Source organism: Parambassis ranga, chromosome 9 (genome assembly GCF_900634625.1).
Source record: "Parambassis ranga chromosome 9, fParRan2.1, whole genome shotgun sequence".
Classification (NCBI taxonomy): Eukaryota; Metazoa; Chordata; class Actinopteri; family Ambassidae; genus Parambassis; species Parambassis ranga.
In genome coordinates this window covers 23,523,114-23,536,079 of record NC_041030.1, presented here as the reverse complement: position 1 = coordinate 23,536,079, position 12,966 = coordinate 23,523,114, and the positions used below count along the sequence as shown (strand labels likewise).

Here is a 12,966-nt window from a genome sequence, read left to right as displayed (position 1 = left end):
CTGGTGGATCACTGACCTCCAGGTATCCCAGCACACCCGCTCCACCCGCTGCAGGTGTCTGCACACAGCCACGCCCATCCTGCAGCTCACACATAAAACCAGTGCACCCTGAGAGCCTGCTGCCACATTAACTCTTCACCTTCCTTGACACTGACCACGCGGCACGCTCTCACACCAGATGCATTCATGGACCATCGGAAGGTTTAGATTAACAAATGAAAGTCACACGTACCTGTCTATGAAGGCTGGCAGAGCCGTGGCATAGGTGCATCGCAGCGCCACCTTGTGCTCGCTCCATGTGGGTCAGGAGCAGACGCAGCACATCATCATGACGACAGGGCTTCCTAAAAGAGGAGGGGGAGGAGGGGGGCTTCTCCAGGACCAGCAGCAGGTCCAACAAGCAGGACAGGACTACCTGCACAAAGACAGGACAGCACTGCAGCTACCAGGCTAACACAGTGTGTCTGTGTGTGTCTGTCTGTGTGTGTGTGTCTGTGTGTGTGTGTGTCTGTCTGTGTGTGTGTGTGTCTGTCTGTGTGTGTGTGTGTCTGTTGTGTGTGTGTGTCTGTCTGTGTGTGTGTGTGTGTCTGTCTGTGTGTGTGTGTGGTGTGTGTCTGTGTGTGTCTGTCTGTGTGTGTGGTCTGTCTGTGGTGTGTGTGTGTGTCTGTCTGTGTGTGTGTGTGTGTGTCTGTGTGTGTCTGTCTGTGTGTGTGTGTGTCTGTCTGTGTGTGTGTCTGGTGTGTGAGTGTGTGTCTGTCTGTGTGTCTGTCTGTGTGTCTGTCTGTGTGTGTGTGTGTGTGTGTCTCTGTGTGTGTGTGTCTGTCTGTGTGTGTGTCTGTGTGTGTGTCTGTGTCTGTCTGTGTGTCTGTCTGTGTGTGTGTCTGTGTGTGTGTGTGTGTGTCTGTGTGTGTGTCTGTCTGTGTGTGTGTCTGTGTGTGTGTCTGTCTGTGTGTGTGTGTGTGTGGTGTCTGTCTGTGTGTGTCTGTGGTGTCGTGTGTGTGGGTGTGGGTGTGTGTATGTGTGGTCTGTTGTGTGTGTGTGTGTGTGTGTGTCTGTGTGTGTGTCTGTGTGTGTGTGTGTGTGTCTGTCTTGTCTGTGTGTGTCTGTCTGTGTGTGTGTGTGTCTGTCTGTGTGTGTGTGTCTGTGTGTGTGTGTGTGTGTCTGTGTGTGTGAGTGTGTGTGTCTCTGTGTGTCTGTGTCTGTCTGTGTGTGTGTGTCTGTGTGTGTGAGTGTGTGTGTGTGTGTGTGTCTGTCTGTGTGTGTGTGTGTCTGTGTGTGTGTCTGTCTGTGTGTGTTGGGTTGTGGTGTGTGTGTGGTGTTGTGTGTGTGTATGTCTGTGTGTGTGTGTGTGTCTGTGTGTGTGTCTGTGTGTGTGTGTGTGTGTCTGTGTGTGTCTGTGTGTGTGTGTGTCTGTCTGTGTGTGTGTTGTCTGTGTGTGTGTGTGTGTCTGTGTGTGTGTCTGTGTGTGGTGTGTGTGTCTGTGTGTGTGTGTCTGTGTGTCTGTCTGTCTGTGTGTGTGTGTCTGTGTGGTGTGTCTGTGTGTGTGTGTCTGTCTGTGTGTGTGTGTGTCTGTGTGTGTGTGTCTGTCTCTGTCTTTGTGTGTCTGTCTGTGTGTGTGTGTCTGTCTGTGTGTCTCTGTGTGTGTGTGTGTCTGTCTGTGTGTCTCTGTGTGTGTGTGTGTGTGTCTGTGTGTGTGTCTGTCTGTGTGTGTGTGTCTGTCTGTGTGTGTGTTGTGTGTGTGTCTGTCTGTGTGTGTGTGTGTGTGTGTGTCTGTGTCTGTCTCTGTCTGTGTGTGTGTCTGTGTGTGTGTGGTGTGTGTGTGTCTGTGTGTGTCTGTGTGTGTGTCTGTGTGTGTGTCTGTCTGTGTGTGTGTGTGTGTCTGTGTGTGTGTGTCTGTGTGTGTGGTGTGTGTCTGTGTGTGTGGTGTTGTGTGTGTGTCTGTGTGTGTGTCTGTCGTGTGTCTGTGTGTGTCTGTCTGTGTGTGTGTCTGTCTGTGTGTGTGTGTCTGTGTGTGTGTGTGTGTGTCTGTGTGTCTGTGTGTGTGTGGGTGTGTGTCTGTGTGTGTCGTGTGTGAGTGTGTGTCTGTGTGTGTGTGTGTGTCTCTGTCTGTTGTGTGTGTGTCTGTCTGTGTGTGTGTGTGTGTGTGTGTCTGTCACTGTGTGTGTGTGAGTGTGTCTGTCTCTGTGTGTGTGTGTGTCTGTCACTGTGTGTCTGTGTGTGTGTGTCTGTCACTGTGTGTGTGTCTGTGTGTGTGTGTGTGTCTCACCTGTATGACAGCAGGCTCAGGTGTGTACAGGTGTCTGTATAACGCCTGGTAAAGAACCTCTGCTCTGTTGAACTGTCGCAGATCTGCAGCCGGCTGAACACACACAGACACACACACACACACAGTCAGATGAACATATCCTGCAGGCATCAATTAGTCAGTGTGTGTGTGTGTGTGTGTGTGTGGGCTCACTGTGTTTAGAACAATATGATGCAGACAGCGAACTCCCAGCATGCAGTTGTCTGGTCTGTGATGGTCAACAAGGAGGAGGGAGGGGGGGAGAAGGCGAGAGAGGTGAGGGGAGAGAGCAGGGCGGGTCACCTGTGGCAAACACACACACTGTCATCACCTGTGTGATGTATGGACAAGCTGTTGCCATGGAGACTTAATTATGGCTGAATGAAGGTCAAAGGTCAAACTGACCTGCAGGAGAGTCCATGCAAAGACCAGCTTCACAGCGTCACAGCGCCACCAAGAGTCCCTGCAATGTACACACACACACACACACACACACACACACACCCTCAGTAAACCTGATGGATACCCCCCTCTCCCCTCGTGTCTCTTCACAGCTCACTTGGACAGCTGAGGCTGCAGGATGTCCAGGACTTCCCCCAGAATTCCTTTGCGTCCCCCCTCCTCCCCTATCAGGAGGTGGGCGGAGTCCCTCCAGCTTCCTGCCCTCAGCAGCGCCTCGTGCAGGTGGCGTGCAGCCGCTGTGGAGGCGGTGCTGGTCCAAGCCTGAACCTGACAACCAAAGAGAACGACATCACCAGACTACAGTCATGTGACACGTGACTGGGTGCTGATTGGACACCGCAGACTAACCTGGAAATGAGTGACAGTAAACACGCAGAGGGGTGGAGCCACAGTGAGCGGCAGACCTGCCAGATCTCCTGTAACTCCGCCCCTTTTCTCCCAGTTGCCCAGAGTTTCCAGCAGCGCCATGAGGGCGGCGCTCACCGCTGCGGCTCGAGCCGGGACGTCCAGGTACGCTGCAGGCGTCAGAGGGATGCAGTCATCGTCACGGAGCGGCAGAGCCGCGCAGCCAATCAGAGCCCTGATCACAGACCCGTACAGCGCCTGAAGCTCCGCCCACCCATCCTCCTCTGATCGGCTGAAAACAACCAGTTAGGATCTGCAGTTCGGAAGAGCCGCTCCACGCGACCAATCAGGGTGCTGCTTCCAAAGGCTTCGTCAGAAGTCAACTTCTCCTGCAGCCGAGACAGGAGCTCTGTGATTGGAGGAAGAGGGAGGGGGGCGGGGCTCCTGAGGAGAGATGAAGGTCTTGTAGTAAAGCAGAGAGCTCCATAAGGAGCCCAAACCGGAAGCGAGCGTTTCATGACGTCACCTTCACAGTTTATTAAAAACTGTGCTAATAATCTGGTGAACTAATGATAAGCAGCGGCTTTTATTCTGAAACACATTTCACATGCAGATGACGTCAACCACAACGAACAACGTGTTTCACCGAAAGGTTCAATGATGACGTCGTTCTGATGTGTTTGACCCGCGTGTGTGTGTGTGGGTGCAGAGTGATCGATCAGCACAGGTCGATCCTCATCAATACGGTTATTTATTATGGAAACCACCAACCTGAAACTCTCGCAGCGTAGCAGACCCCGCGGACCGCTCACAGGGACGGACGGTGCGCCGGGGATGACTTCCGGCTGGGAACAAGGTCCGCGTCAAAAGTTCCGTTAAACAGGTTGAATCCTGATGGAGCAGACGGGCTTCCAGAACAGGCGGCGTGTCTCTCCTGGTTCGGAGCCTTTAAATATCTTCATCACACACACACACACATATATGTACATATATATATATATGTGTGTGTGTTATATAAATATACATATAAATACACACACACACATGAAGACATTTAAAGGCTCCGAACCAGGAGCGACACGCCGCCTGTTCTGGAAGCCTGTCTGCTCCTTCAGTGTGTGTTTATATATATATATATATTTATATGTATATTTATGATATTGTGAATTTCCCCTGTGGGGGACTAATAAAGGATTATCTCATCTTATTAATATCTACACGTGTTTATCTTTTGTAAGTGTTATAAGGTATACAATCAGAAATTGTCTCAAAGCGCTTCACAGAAACTCAGAGCCTGAACCCCTAAGAGCACTGTGGCAAGGAAGACTCCCTTTAAGAGGAAGAAACCTTGAGCAGGACCTGACTACTTAAGGAAGAAGAGAAGAAGAGGGAGACAGGACAGAGAGGATGAAGGAGAGAGAGGAGAAGAAGAGGGAGACAGGACAGAGAGGATGAAGGAGAGAGAGGAGAAGAAGAGGGAGACAGGACAGAGAGGATGAAGGAGAGAGAGAGGAGAAGAAGAGGGAGACAGGACAGAGAGGATGAAGGAGAGAGAGGAGAAGAAGAGGGAGACAGGACAGAGAGGATGAAGGAGAGAGAGAGGGGGAGAAGAGGGAGACAGGACAGAGAGGATGAAGGAGAGAGAGGAGAAGAAGAGGGAGACAGGACAGAGAGGATGAAGGAGAGAGAGGAGAAGAAGAGGGAGACAGGACAGAGAGGATGAAGGAGAGAGAGGAGAAGAAGAGGGAGACAGGACAGAGAGGATGAAGGAGAGAGAGAGGAGAAGAAGAGGGAGACAGGACAGAGAGGATGAAGGAGAGAGAGGAGAAGAAGAGGGAGACAGGACAGAGAGGATGAAGGAGAGAGAGAGAGAGGGGAGAAGAGGGAGACAGGACAGAGAGGATGAAGGAGAGAGAGGAGAAGAGGGAGACAGGACAGAGAGGATGAAGGAGAGAGAGGAGGAGAAGAAGAGGGGAGACAGGACAGAGATGAATGGAGAGAGAGAGGAGAAGAAGAGGGAGACAGGACAGAGAGGATGAAGGAGAGAGAGGAGAAGAAGAGGGAGACAGGACAGAGAGGATGAAGGAGAGAGAGAGGAGAAGAAGAGGGAGACAGGACAGAGAGGATGAAGGAGAGAGAGGAGGAGAAGAGGGAGACAGGAGAGAGGATGAAGGAGAGAGAGAGGAGAAGAAGAGGGAGACAGGACAGAGAGGATGAAGGAGAGAGAGGAACAAACGTCATTATCCATTATACCACTATCAACCACTAGATGGAGCAGTGAGTCAGTCTGTCCTCAGTCCATCCACAGAGGGAGAACCAGCGGTGCTGGTGTCTCTGGTAGAAACCATGTTTCCCACCCAAGAGCTGATGGAGCTGATGGAGCTGATGGAGAGCAGGGCAGCGTCTCCAACACGACCCCACAAGTCCAGATGCTCCACCCTTTGAGTGAAGATGACCTGATGACTGAGACTCTTCATCAACAACATGATATGAAAGAGACATCAGGGGACAGAGGACCTGTCCTCACATGTTGGACAGATCAGAGGACTCTGAGTGTTTAGACTGATTCCTCAGTTCAGACTCACAGGACCCAGTGTAAAACCTGCCCTGTGTACACACAACCACACAAAGACACACAGACACACAGAGATACACAGGACGCACAGAGACACACACACACAACCACACACCACACAACCACACAGAGATACACAGGACGCACAAACACACACACACACACAACCACATCACAGACACACAAAGACACACACACACAGATGTAAATGTGTTTGCTCAGATTTAAAGGACACGCTTTGAAGCAGTTTGTGTGTTTTAATGTTCCTGTGATGTCATCAACATACACACAGGGCTACTCGACCATTTCATAATCATTTAAGTTTAAAATAATGAAGCCATGAACCGTCAAACAGAAAGTGGATGACAGGGCAGCAGCCTGTGATTGACAGCAGGTCCGTCCAGTCATGCGCCTGCTGTTCTCTGATTCATGGTGATAGTGACTACAGAGGTGGGCGTGGCCAAACAGGAGGCGGGGCTATAACACAGCTTTACAGGAACCAGCTAACATCCATGAAACAAGATGGCTTCTAGTCAGAGTCTGCTCTGAGTACAGGGACCAAACAACGGTGTGTGTGTCTGTGTGTGTCTCTGTGTGTGTCTGTGTTGTCTGTGTGTGTGTGTCTGTGTGTGTGTGTGTGTTTGTGTGTGTGTCTTGTGTTGTTGTGTTGGTGTCTGTGTGTGTGTGTGTGTGTGTGTTGTGTGTGTGTCTGTGTGTCTGTGTGTGTGTGTCTGTGTGTTTGTGTGTGTGTCTGTGTGTGTGTGTGTGTTTGTGTGTGTGTCTGTGTCTGTGTGTGTGTCTGTGTGTCTGTGTATGTGTGTCTGTGTGTGTCTGTGTGTTGTGTGTGTGTGTGTCTGTGTGTGTCTGTGTGTGTGTGTGTTTGTGTGTGTGTCTGTGTGTCTGTGTGTGTCTGTGTGTCTGTGTATGTGTGTTGTGTGGTCTGTGTGTTTGTGTGTGTCTGTGTGTGTGTGGTGTGTGTGGTGTGTGTCTCTGTGTGTGTGTGTGTGTGTTGTGTGTGTGTCTGTGTGTGTGTCTGTGTGTCTGTGTGTGTGTGTGTGTTGTGTGGTGTGTGTGTGTGTCTGTGTGGTGTCACTCCTCTGTCTTCTTCTTCGCTGTTGTCGCTCAGGGTAAACTCACAGCCCCCCTTGTTTGTGTTGTAGTTTTTCATGGTCATCACACACTCCTGGTCAATGATGGCCTGTATAACACACACACACACACACACACAGACACACACACACACACACACACACACACACACACACACACAGACACAGACACACACACACAGACACACACACAGCATGGTTAATAAAGCTGCTGTGTGTCTTTAATCTGTGTGTAATTGACAGTTTATTCACAGAAGGTTTTCCTCTGCAGCTTTGAAGGCCGGCGCCCTCTGATGTGTAAACAGTCTAATCATAGTGTAATGACTGCACACACACCACACACACACACACACCATCCATCCTGCTGATGTGTTGAGACCTGCTGTCTCAGTGTGTGTCTGACTTGAACCTCCTGGCATCTGAAACCAGCACATTTAGCTGATCTTTGGATTTCCCAGAGACTGAATGGTTCCTGAATGCATCATGTCTGAAATATTTCCCTGCACAGATCGTGGGGACGTAGAACTAGATAAAAGTGCCTCAACCAGGAAGCCATCGTCAAACAATTCAGAGACTTGCTGATCCGCAGGCTTTCTACTGATGTGAATGGTTTGCCATGGTTACAGCAGCTGATCAGTCACGCTGTCAGATCAATATTTACACATATTCTCCTCGCGGACAGCTGGGTTACGTAACAGAAAAGCAGAAGGGCGCATACAAGATGTTGATGACCCCGATGAACACCATGAGACAGGGAAAGCCCACAGCCTGGACCAGCACGCCCCCTGTGGATGGCCCTGGAACAACAGGAAGACTCATCACTTCCTGTGTCTGTCGGTATGTGTGTGTCTGTGCGTCGGCGTGTTACCAATGGCAAAGCCCATGCAAAGAGCCACGTCAGCGATGGCGTAGACGCTGCCATACACCGAGGCGTGGCGGATGTCAACCAGGTATCCCATGATGGCCATCATGGAGGAGTCGACCATACCTGAGGCAGGCCAGAGCCGGTTAGAATGACGCTACACAGGTCACATGATGGGACGTTAGGAACAGGAAGTAACATGTCACCTATCGCAAAGCCCAGCCCTCCGTTTGGTCCAATCAGACCCGTAGATACTGGTGGCAAAAGGAACCTGAAATACACACCGTGATCCATTCAGCCTTTCATTTAACAGCACGTGTTACAGTGTAGGTGCTGAGCAAGCACTTCAAAGAGAGAGGAGGAGCAGCACCGGCCCACAAGGGGGACCCTCCTGATGCTGGTCCATAAAGGAGGAGGAGAAGAGGAAGAGAGGGAGGAGGAAGAGGGAGACAGGACAGAGAGGATGAAGGAGAGAGAAAGGAGAAGAGGGAGACAGGACAGAGAGGATGAAGGAGAGAGAGAGAGGAGAAGAAGAGGGAGACAGGACAGAGAGGATGAAGGAGAGAGAGGAGAAGAAGAGGGAGACAGGACAGAGAGGATGAAGGACAGAGAGGAGAAGAAGAGGGAGACAGGACAGAGAGGATGAAGGAGAGAGAGAGAGGAGAAGAGGGAGACAGGACAGAGAGGATGAAGGAGAGAGAGAGGAGAAGAGGGAGACAGGACAGAGAGGATGAAGGAGAGAGAGGAGAAGAAGAGGGAGAAGAGGGAGACAGGACAGAGAGGATGAAGGACAGAGAGAGAGAGGAGAAGAAGAGGGAGACAGGACAGAGAGATGAAGGAGAGAGAGAGAGGAGAAGAAGAGGGAGACAGGACAGAGAGGATGAAGGAGAGAGAGAGAGGAGAAGAAGAGGGAGACAGGACAGAGAGGATGAAGGAGAGAGAGGAGAAGAAGAGGGGAGACAGGATTAGAGAGGATGAAGGACAGAGAGAGGAGAAGAGGGCGACCAGGCAGAGAGGTGAAGGACAGAGAGGATGAAGGACAGAGAGGATGAAGGATGAGAGAGGAGCCAGCTGAAGGGTGAGCTACACAGCAGGACTTACACACAGCAGACTGATGCCCACGATGAACATCCCCAACCATGGAGCAGAGCCACCTGCAGACAAACAGCTGATTTATTAACACTTTCCTGATCAAATGTGGTTGATTCTTCATCTTATCTACAGCACGTGACACAGACACACACACACACACACACTGGACCGTCCCATTTTATTTGCCAGAATTCCAAACAGGTTTGTTCCTATTAGGTAGGACACGCTGGCAGGGAGGAAGGCCATACCTGCAACACAACATGCTTGTGTTAAACACACACACACAACAAACACAGCATGTTGGACCGTACCAAGCTGCCATTTTGGGGAGCACATCGTCTGCATCATCCAGATGGGCAGGGTCGGCTCCAAGATGGCCACGCCCATGTTAGCAAAGCACAGCGAGCCTGCAGAGACAGAGGACGCATTTATGTTAACATGCACCTGAAGATACACCTGAACATGCACCTGAAGATACACCTGAAGATACACCTGAAGATACACCTGAAGATACACCTGAAGATACACCTGAAGATACACCTGAACATGCACCTGAAGATACACCTGAAGATACACCTGAACATGCACCTGAACATGCACCTGAAGATACACCTTAACTGCACCTGAAGATGCACCTGAACATGCACCTGAAGATACACCTGAAGATGCACCTGAACATGCACCTGAAGATGCACCTGAACATGCACCTGAAGATGCACCTGAACATGCACCTGAAGATGCACCTGAACATGCACCTGAAGATACACCTGAAGATACACCTGAAGATACACCTGAACATGCACCTGAAGATACACCTGAAGATACACCTGAACATGCACCTGAACATGCACCTGAAGATACACCTTAACATGCACCTGAAGATGCACCTGAACATGCACCTGAAGATACACCTGAAGATACACCTGAAGATACACCTGAACATGCACCTGAACATGCACCTGAACATGCACCTGAAGATACACCTGAACATGCACCTGAACATGCACCTGAACATGCACCTGAAGATACACCTTAACATGCACCTGAAGATACACCTGAAGATACACCTGAAGATGCACCTGAACATGCACCTGAACATGCACCTGAACATGCACCTGAAGATGCACCTGAACATGCACCTGAATATACACCTGAACATGCACCTGAACATTCATCAGAGCGCACAGGCCTCTTACCTGCACTGACGAGGATGTATGGATCCTTTAATAGGGTGAGTAAAGGGGTCCCCTCCACACTCTGAAACACAGAGACCAACAGAGCTGAGCCGAGCTCAGTGTGTGTGTGTGTGTGTGTGTGTGTGTGTGTGTGGACATACTCACCCCAGGAGAGATCTTTGATGGCTGCAGGATACACAGTTGCAACGCTGCAACAAACAAACACAGACACTGCAGTTCAGACACACAGCAATCAGAAGGGGCAGCACTGCAGCTTTGATAGTTTACCTCCATCAAACACAGCCAGGAAGGCCAAAACCAGGAAGGGGGCGCTCTTCCCTACAAAGTCGTACATTACACTGCCGAATGGTGCTCCAACTAATAACACACCACACACACACACACACACACACACACACACACACACACACACACACACACACACACATACATAAGGTGCAGATGTGACAGTATCAAGACAGAGGGCCTTGTAGTGTGTGTGTGTGTGTGTCTCACTTAGGACTCCCAAAGCCAGGCCTCCCAGTGCAACACCCATTGCAATGCCTCTCTCTTCATCATCTGTGTACACACTGGCCAACATTCCCAAACCTACACAAGGATTGTAAAGTGCAGTAAATGACGTGAAATGTAAAATAGTGTAAAGTGCTGTAAAATAGTGTAAAGTGCTGTAAATGGTGTAAAGTGGTGTAAAAACGTGTTTGACCTGCCACAGAGGAGAAGGAGGAGCCGATTCCCTGCAGAGAGCGAGCAAAGAACAGCAGAGCATATGTCCCTGAAAATGCAAACACTGACACACACACACAGAATCAGGGTTGTATAGAGATGACAGACTGCTGTGATGTTTGTGCGTGAACACTCTTACTGATAGTCGACACAAACATGATGATGAACCCAGCAAACATGGGGACATGATAGCCGATCCTGCAGAGACAGAAAGACTTGAAGTATTGAGCGATCAAACATATCTGAGGTATCGATAGACGGAGAGCTGACCTGTTAGTGAGCGGACCAACGAATGGGTTGACCAACAGCTGGATAAGAGCTTTAGACGCAAACAACAAACCAACGCGGACATTTTCCTCCTCCAGAAACATGCTGTCCTCGAGGCAGGTGGACTCCTGCAGGACGGACACAAGAGGAGACAGACTACTGATCAGTGCTGACGATGATGACTACTGATTATTGATCGGTTCTCCTACCGTAGTGTTGGTGGTCTGATTGATAGGCAGGCCGGTGGACGGAGCTATCTGGTCTGACAGGTTGGAGGGTCCAGTGCGGTCCTCCTGCAGGCTGTAGGTGCTGTTGTCAAACAGGGAGGTCAGGGGGGAGAGTGTGGGGGGAGGAGAACTGTGGCTGGAGGAGGGGAGCTGTGAGACGCCAAGGCCCAGAGCAAGCGGCGAGGGCGGGGCAGTGTGCGGCGGCTGGGGGCTGGGGTGCTCCATGGCGTAGAGAAATGTCGGGATAATGGGCACTGCAGGGGGGAGATTGACTCACATCATCACTCCATCAAAGAACATCAGGTTCTAAGGAGAACCCACAGCTTACTGTCAGCGACCTCAAGTTCTACTGGCTGTGACGCTAGCAGAAGGAGGAGGTGGGCGGATGAACAGGTGTGTGTGTGTGAGGACAGGAGAAGATGATTTCAGCTGAGAGGGGAGGGTAACTTGAAGTTCATGGTCAGGAGGGCACAGTGTGTCTGTGTGTGTCTGTGTGTGTGTGTACTCACCAACCACAGTGAGCAGCATGTTGTCGAGCAACAGAGCGACACACACCACCACCAGGACGAGTTTGGGAGAGCCTCGACTCTGAGGAAGCCACGCCATGTCTGAAACCACACACAGGGTCACATGACAGCTTAATGGTGCTTCCACAGGGTCACATGATGCATCGACGCTGTGGAGGATGCAGTGTCCTAGTGGCCAGTCACAGTACTGCAGTGTAAAATGTTTGATCTGAAATGAATTTAAAGCTGAACAGACATCATGTTTCTCCCTGCGGTCACATGATCAGTCAGTGTGTTCTCATTGGTCTACACAAGCAGCTCCATCCTGTCTGCAGCCAGACGTGTGTGTGTGTGTGGAAGAACTCAGTTATTCAGACAGAAGTCAGCTGCAGACAATATCACAGCTGATGTATAACCAGCTGCTATCATCATGTATTAGTCTGCAGTGATCTGTTGAAGCACATCAGTGAGCCCCCACACACACAGATCCAGGTCCAGTCCAGGTTCACTGTCTGAACCCCCAAACCACCACAAGCCTGGTAAAACTCTGAACTTGTTGAAATATCTGAGCTGCAAATATTTCATCAAACCTCTTTATTCCACGAAGCCATGGTGGACTCAGTTTCAAATGACCAACACTAAGAGAGTCTCTGCCTGACCCACAGGTCCGACTCTGCTGCAGGAGTGAAAAACTACAAATAAAAGTCCAATATGCAGCGACAGCATGTGTAGCTTTGCTTCACCCCGCCCCTCTGTCAGAAATGACATTTTGCTTCTTTTGTTTGATGCCATAGAGAAAACTGCAGAACCTCGACAATACAGACCAAATACGACCAATAAACACACACATACCTAATCAATACTCATCTATGATCACCTCATTAGTCAACAACAGAAAAAAGAAAGGAGTCGAAAGACACTGAAGTCATAAAACATTAGCATGTATGTTGATCTGAGTCAAATACATATAATACCTATATAATACATATAATACTTATATAATATACTATATTATAATATACTTATATAATACATATAATACAGAACACATATATGTGATAGAAGGAAACCAACCTGCAGAGCGGCTGTTGGTCCTCCGGCTGCTGGCTGAGCGCTGCTGCTCTGACCTGTGTGTGTGTGTTTTATTCTGATAGTGATAAAAACAGACAATATGGAATCACACACACACATTTACACACCAACAAATGACACACCCTCTGACCTGTGTGTTCACCTATCTTTATGAGGACCTGAGTGTGTTTGTGTATGTGAGGGTCCTCACAAAAGCAGAAGTTCAGATGTGTGTGTCAGTAATTGT

General features: G+C 49.9%; 1 protein-coding gene across 1 annotated transcript in view; it reads right to left on the bottom strand.

Annotated features, from left to right (window-relative positions):
• LOC114441234 (chromaffin granule amine transporter-like) overlaps positions 1–12,759 on the bottom strand; it is a 54,628-nt gene extending 41,869 nt beyond the window's left edge. The window contains exons 1-12 of the mRNA XM_028414039.1: positions 12,723–12,759; positions 11,652–11,750; positions 11,125–11,396; positions 10,919–11,043; positions 10,788–10,846; positions 10,629–10,712; positions 10,421–10,513; positions 10,193–10,282; positions 10,070–10,113; positions 9,926–9,986; positions 9,041–9,136; positions 8,899–8,977 (exon numbers count right to left, since the gene is read on the bottom strand). Coding sequence (XP_028269840.1) covers positions 8,899–8,977; positions 9,041–9,136; positions 9,926–9,986; positions 10,070–10,113; positions 10,193–10,282; positions 10,421–10,513; positions 10,629–10,712; positions 10,788–10,846; positions 10,919–11,043; positions 11,125–11,396; positions 11,652–11,748 — 1,100 coding nt within the window. The 5' untranslated portion in view covers positions 11,749–11,750; positions 12,723–12,759. The remainder of the gene's footprint in view (positions 1–8,898; positions 8,978–9,040; positions 9,137–9,925; positions 9,987–10,069; positions 10,114–10,192; positions 10,283–10,420; positions 10,514–10,628; positions 10,713–10,787; positions 10,847–10,918; positions 11,044–11,124; positions 11,397–11,651; positions 11,751–12,722) is intronic.
• Positions 12,760–12,966: the final 207 nt, after the last annotated feature.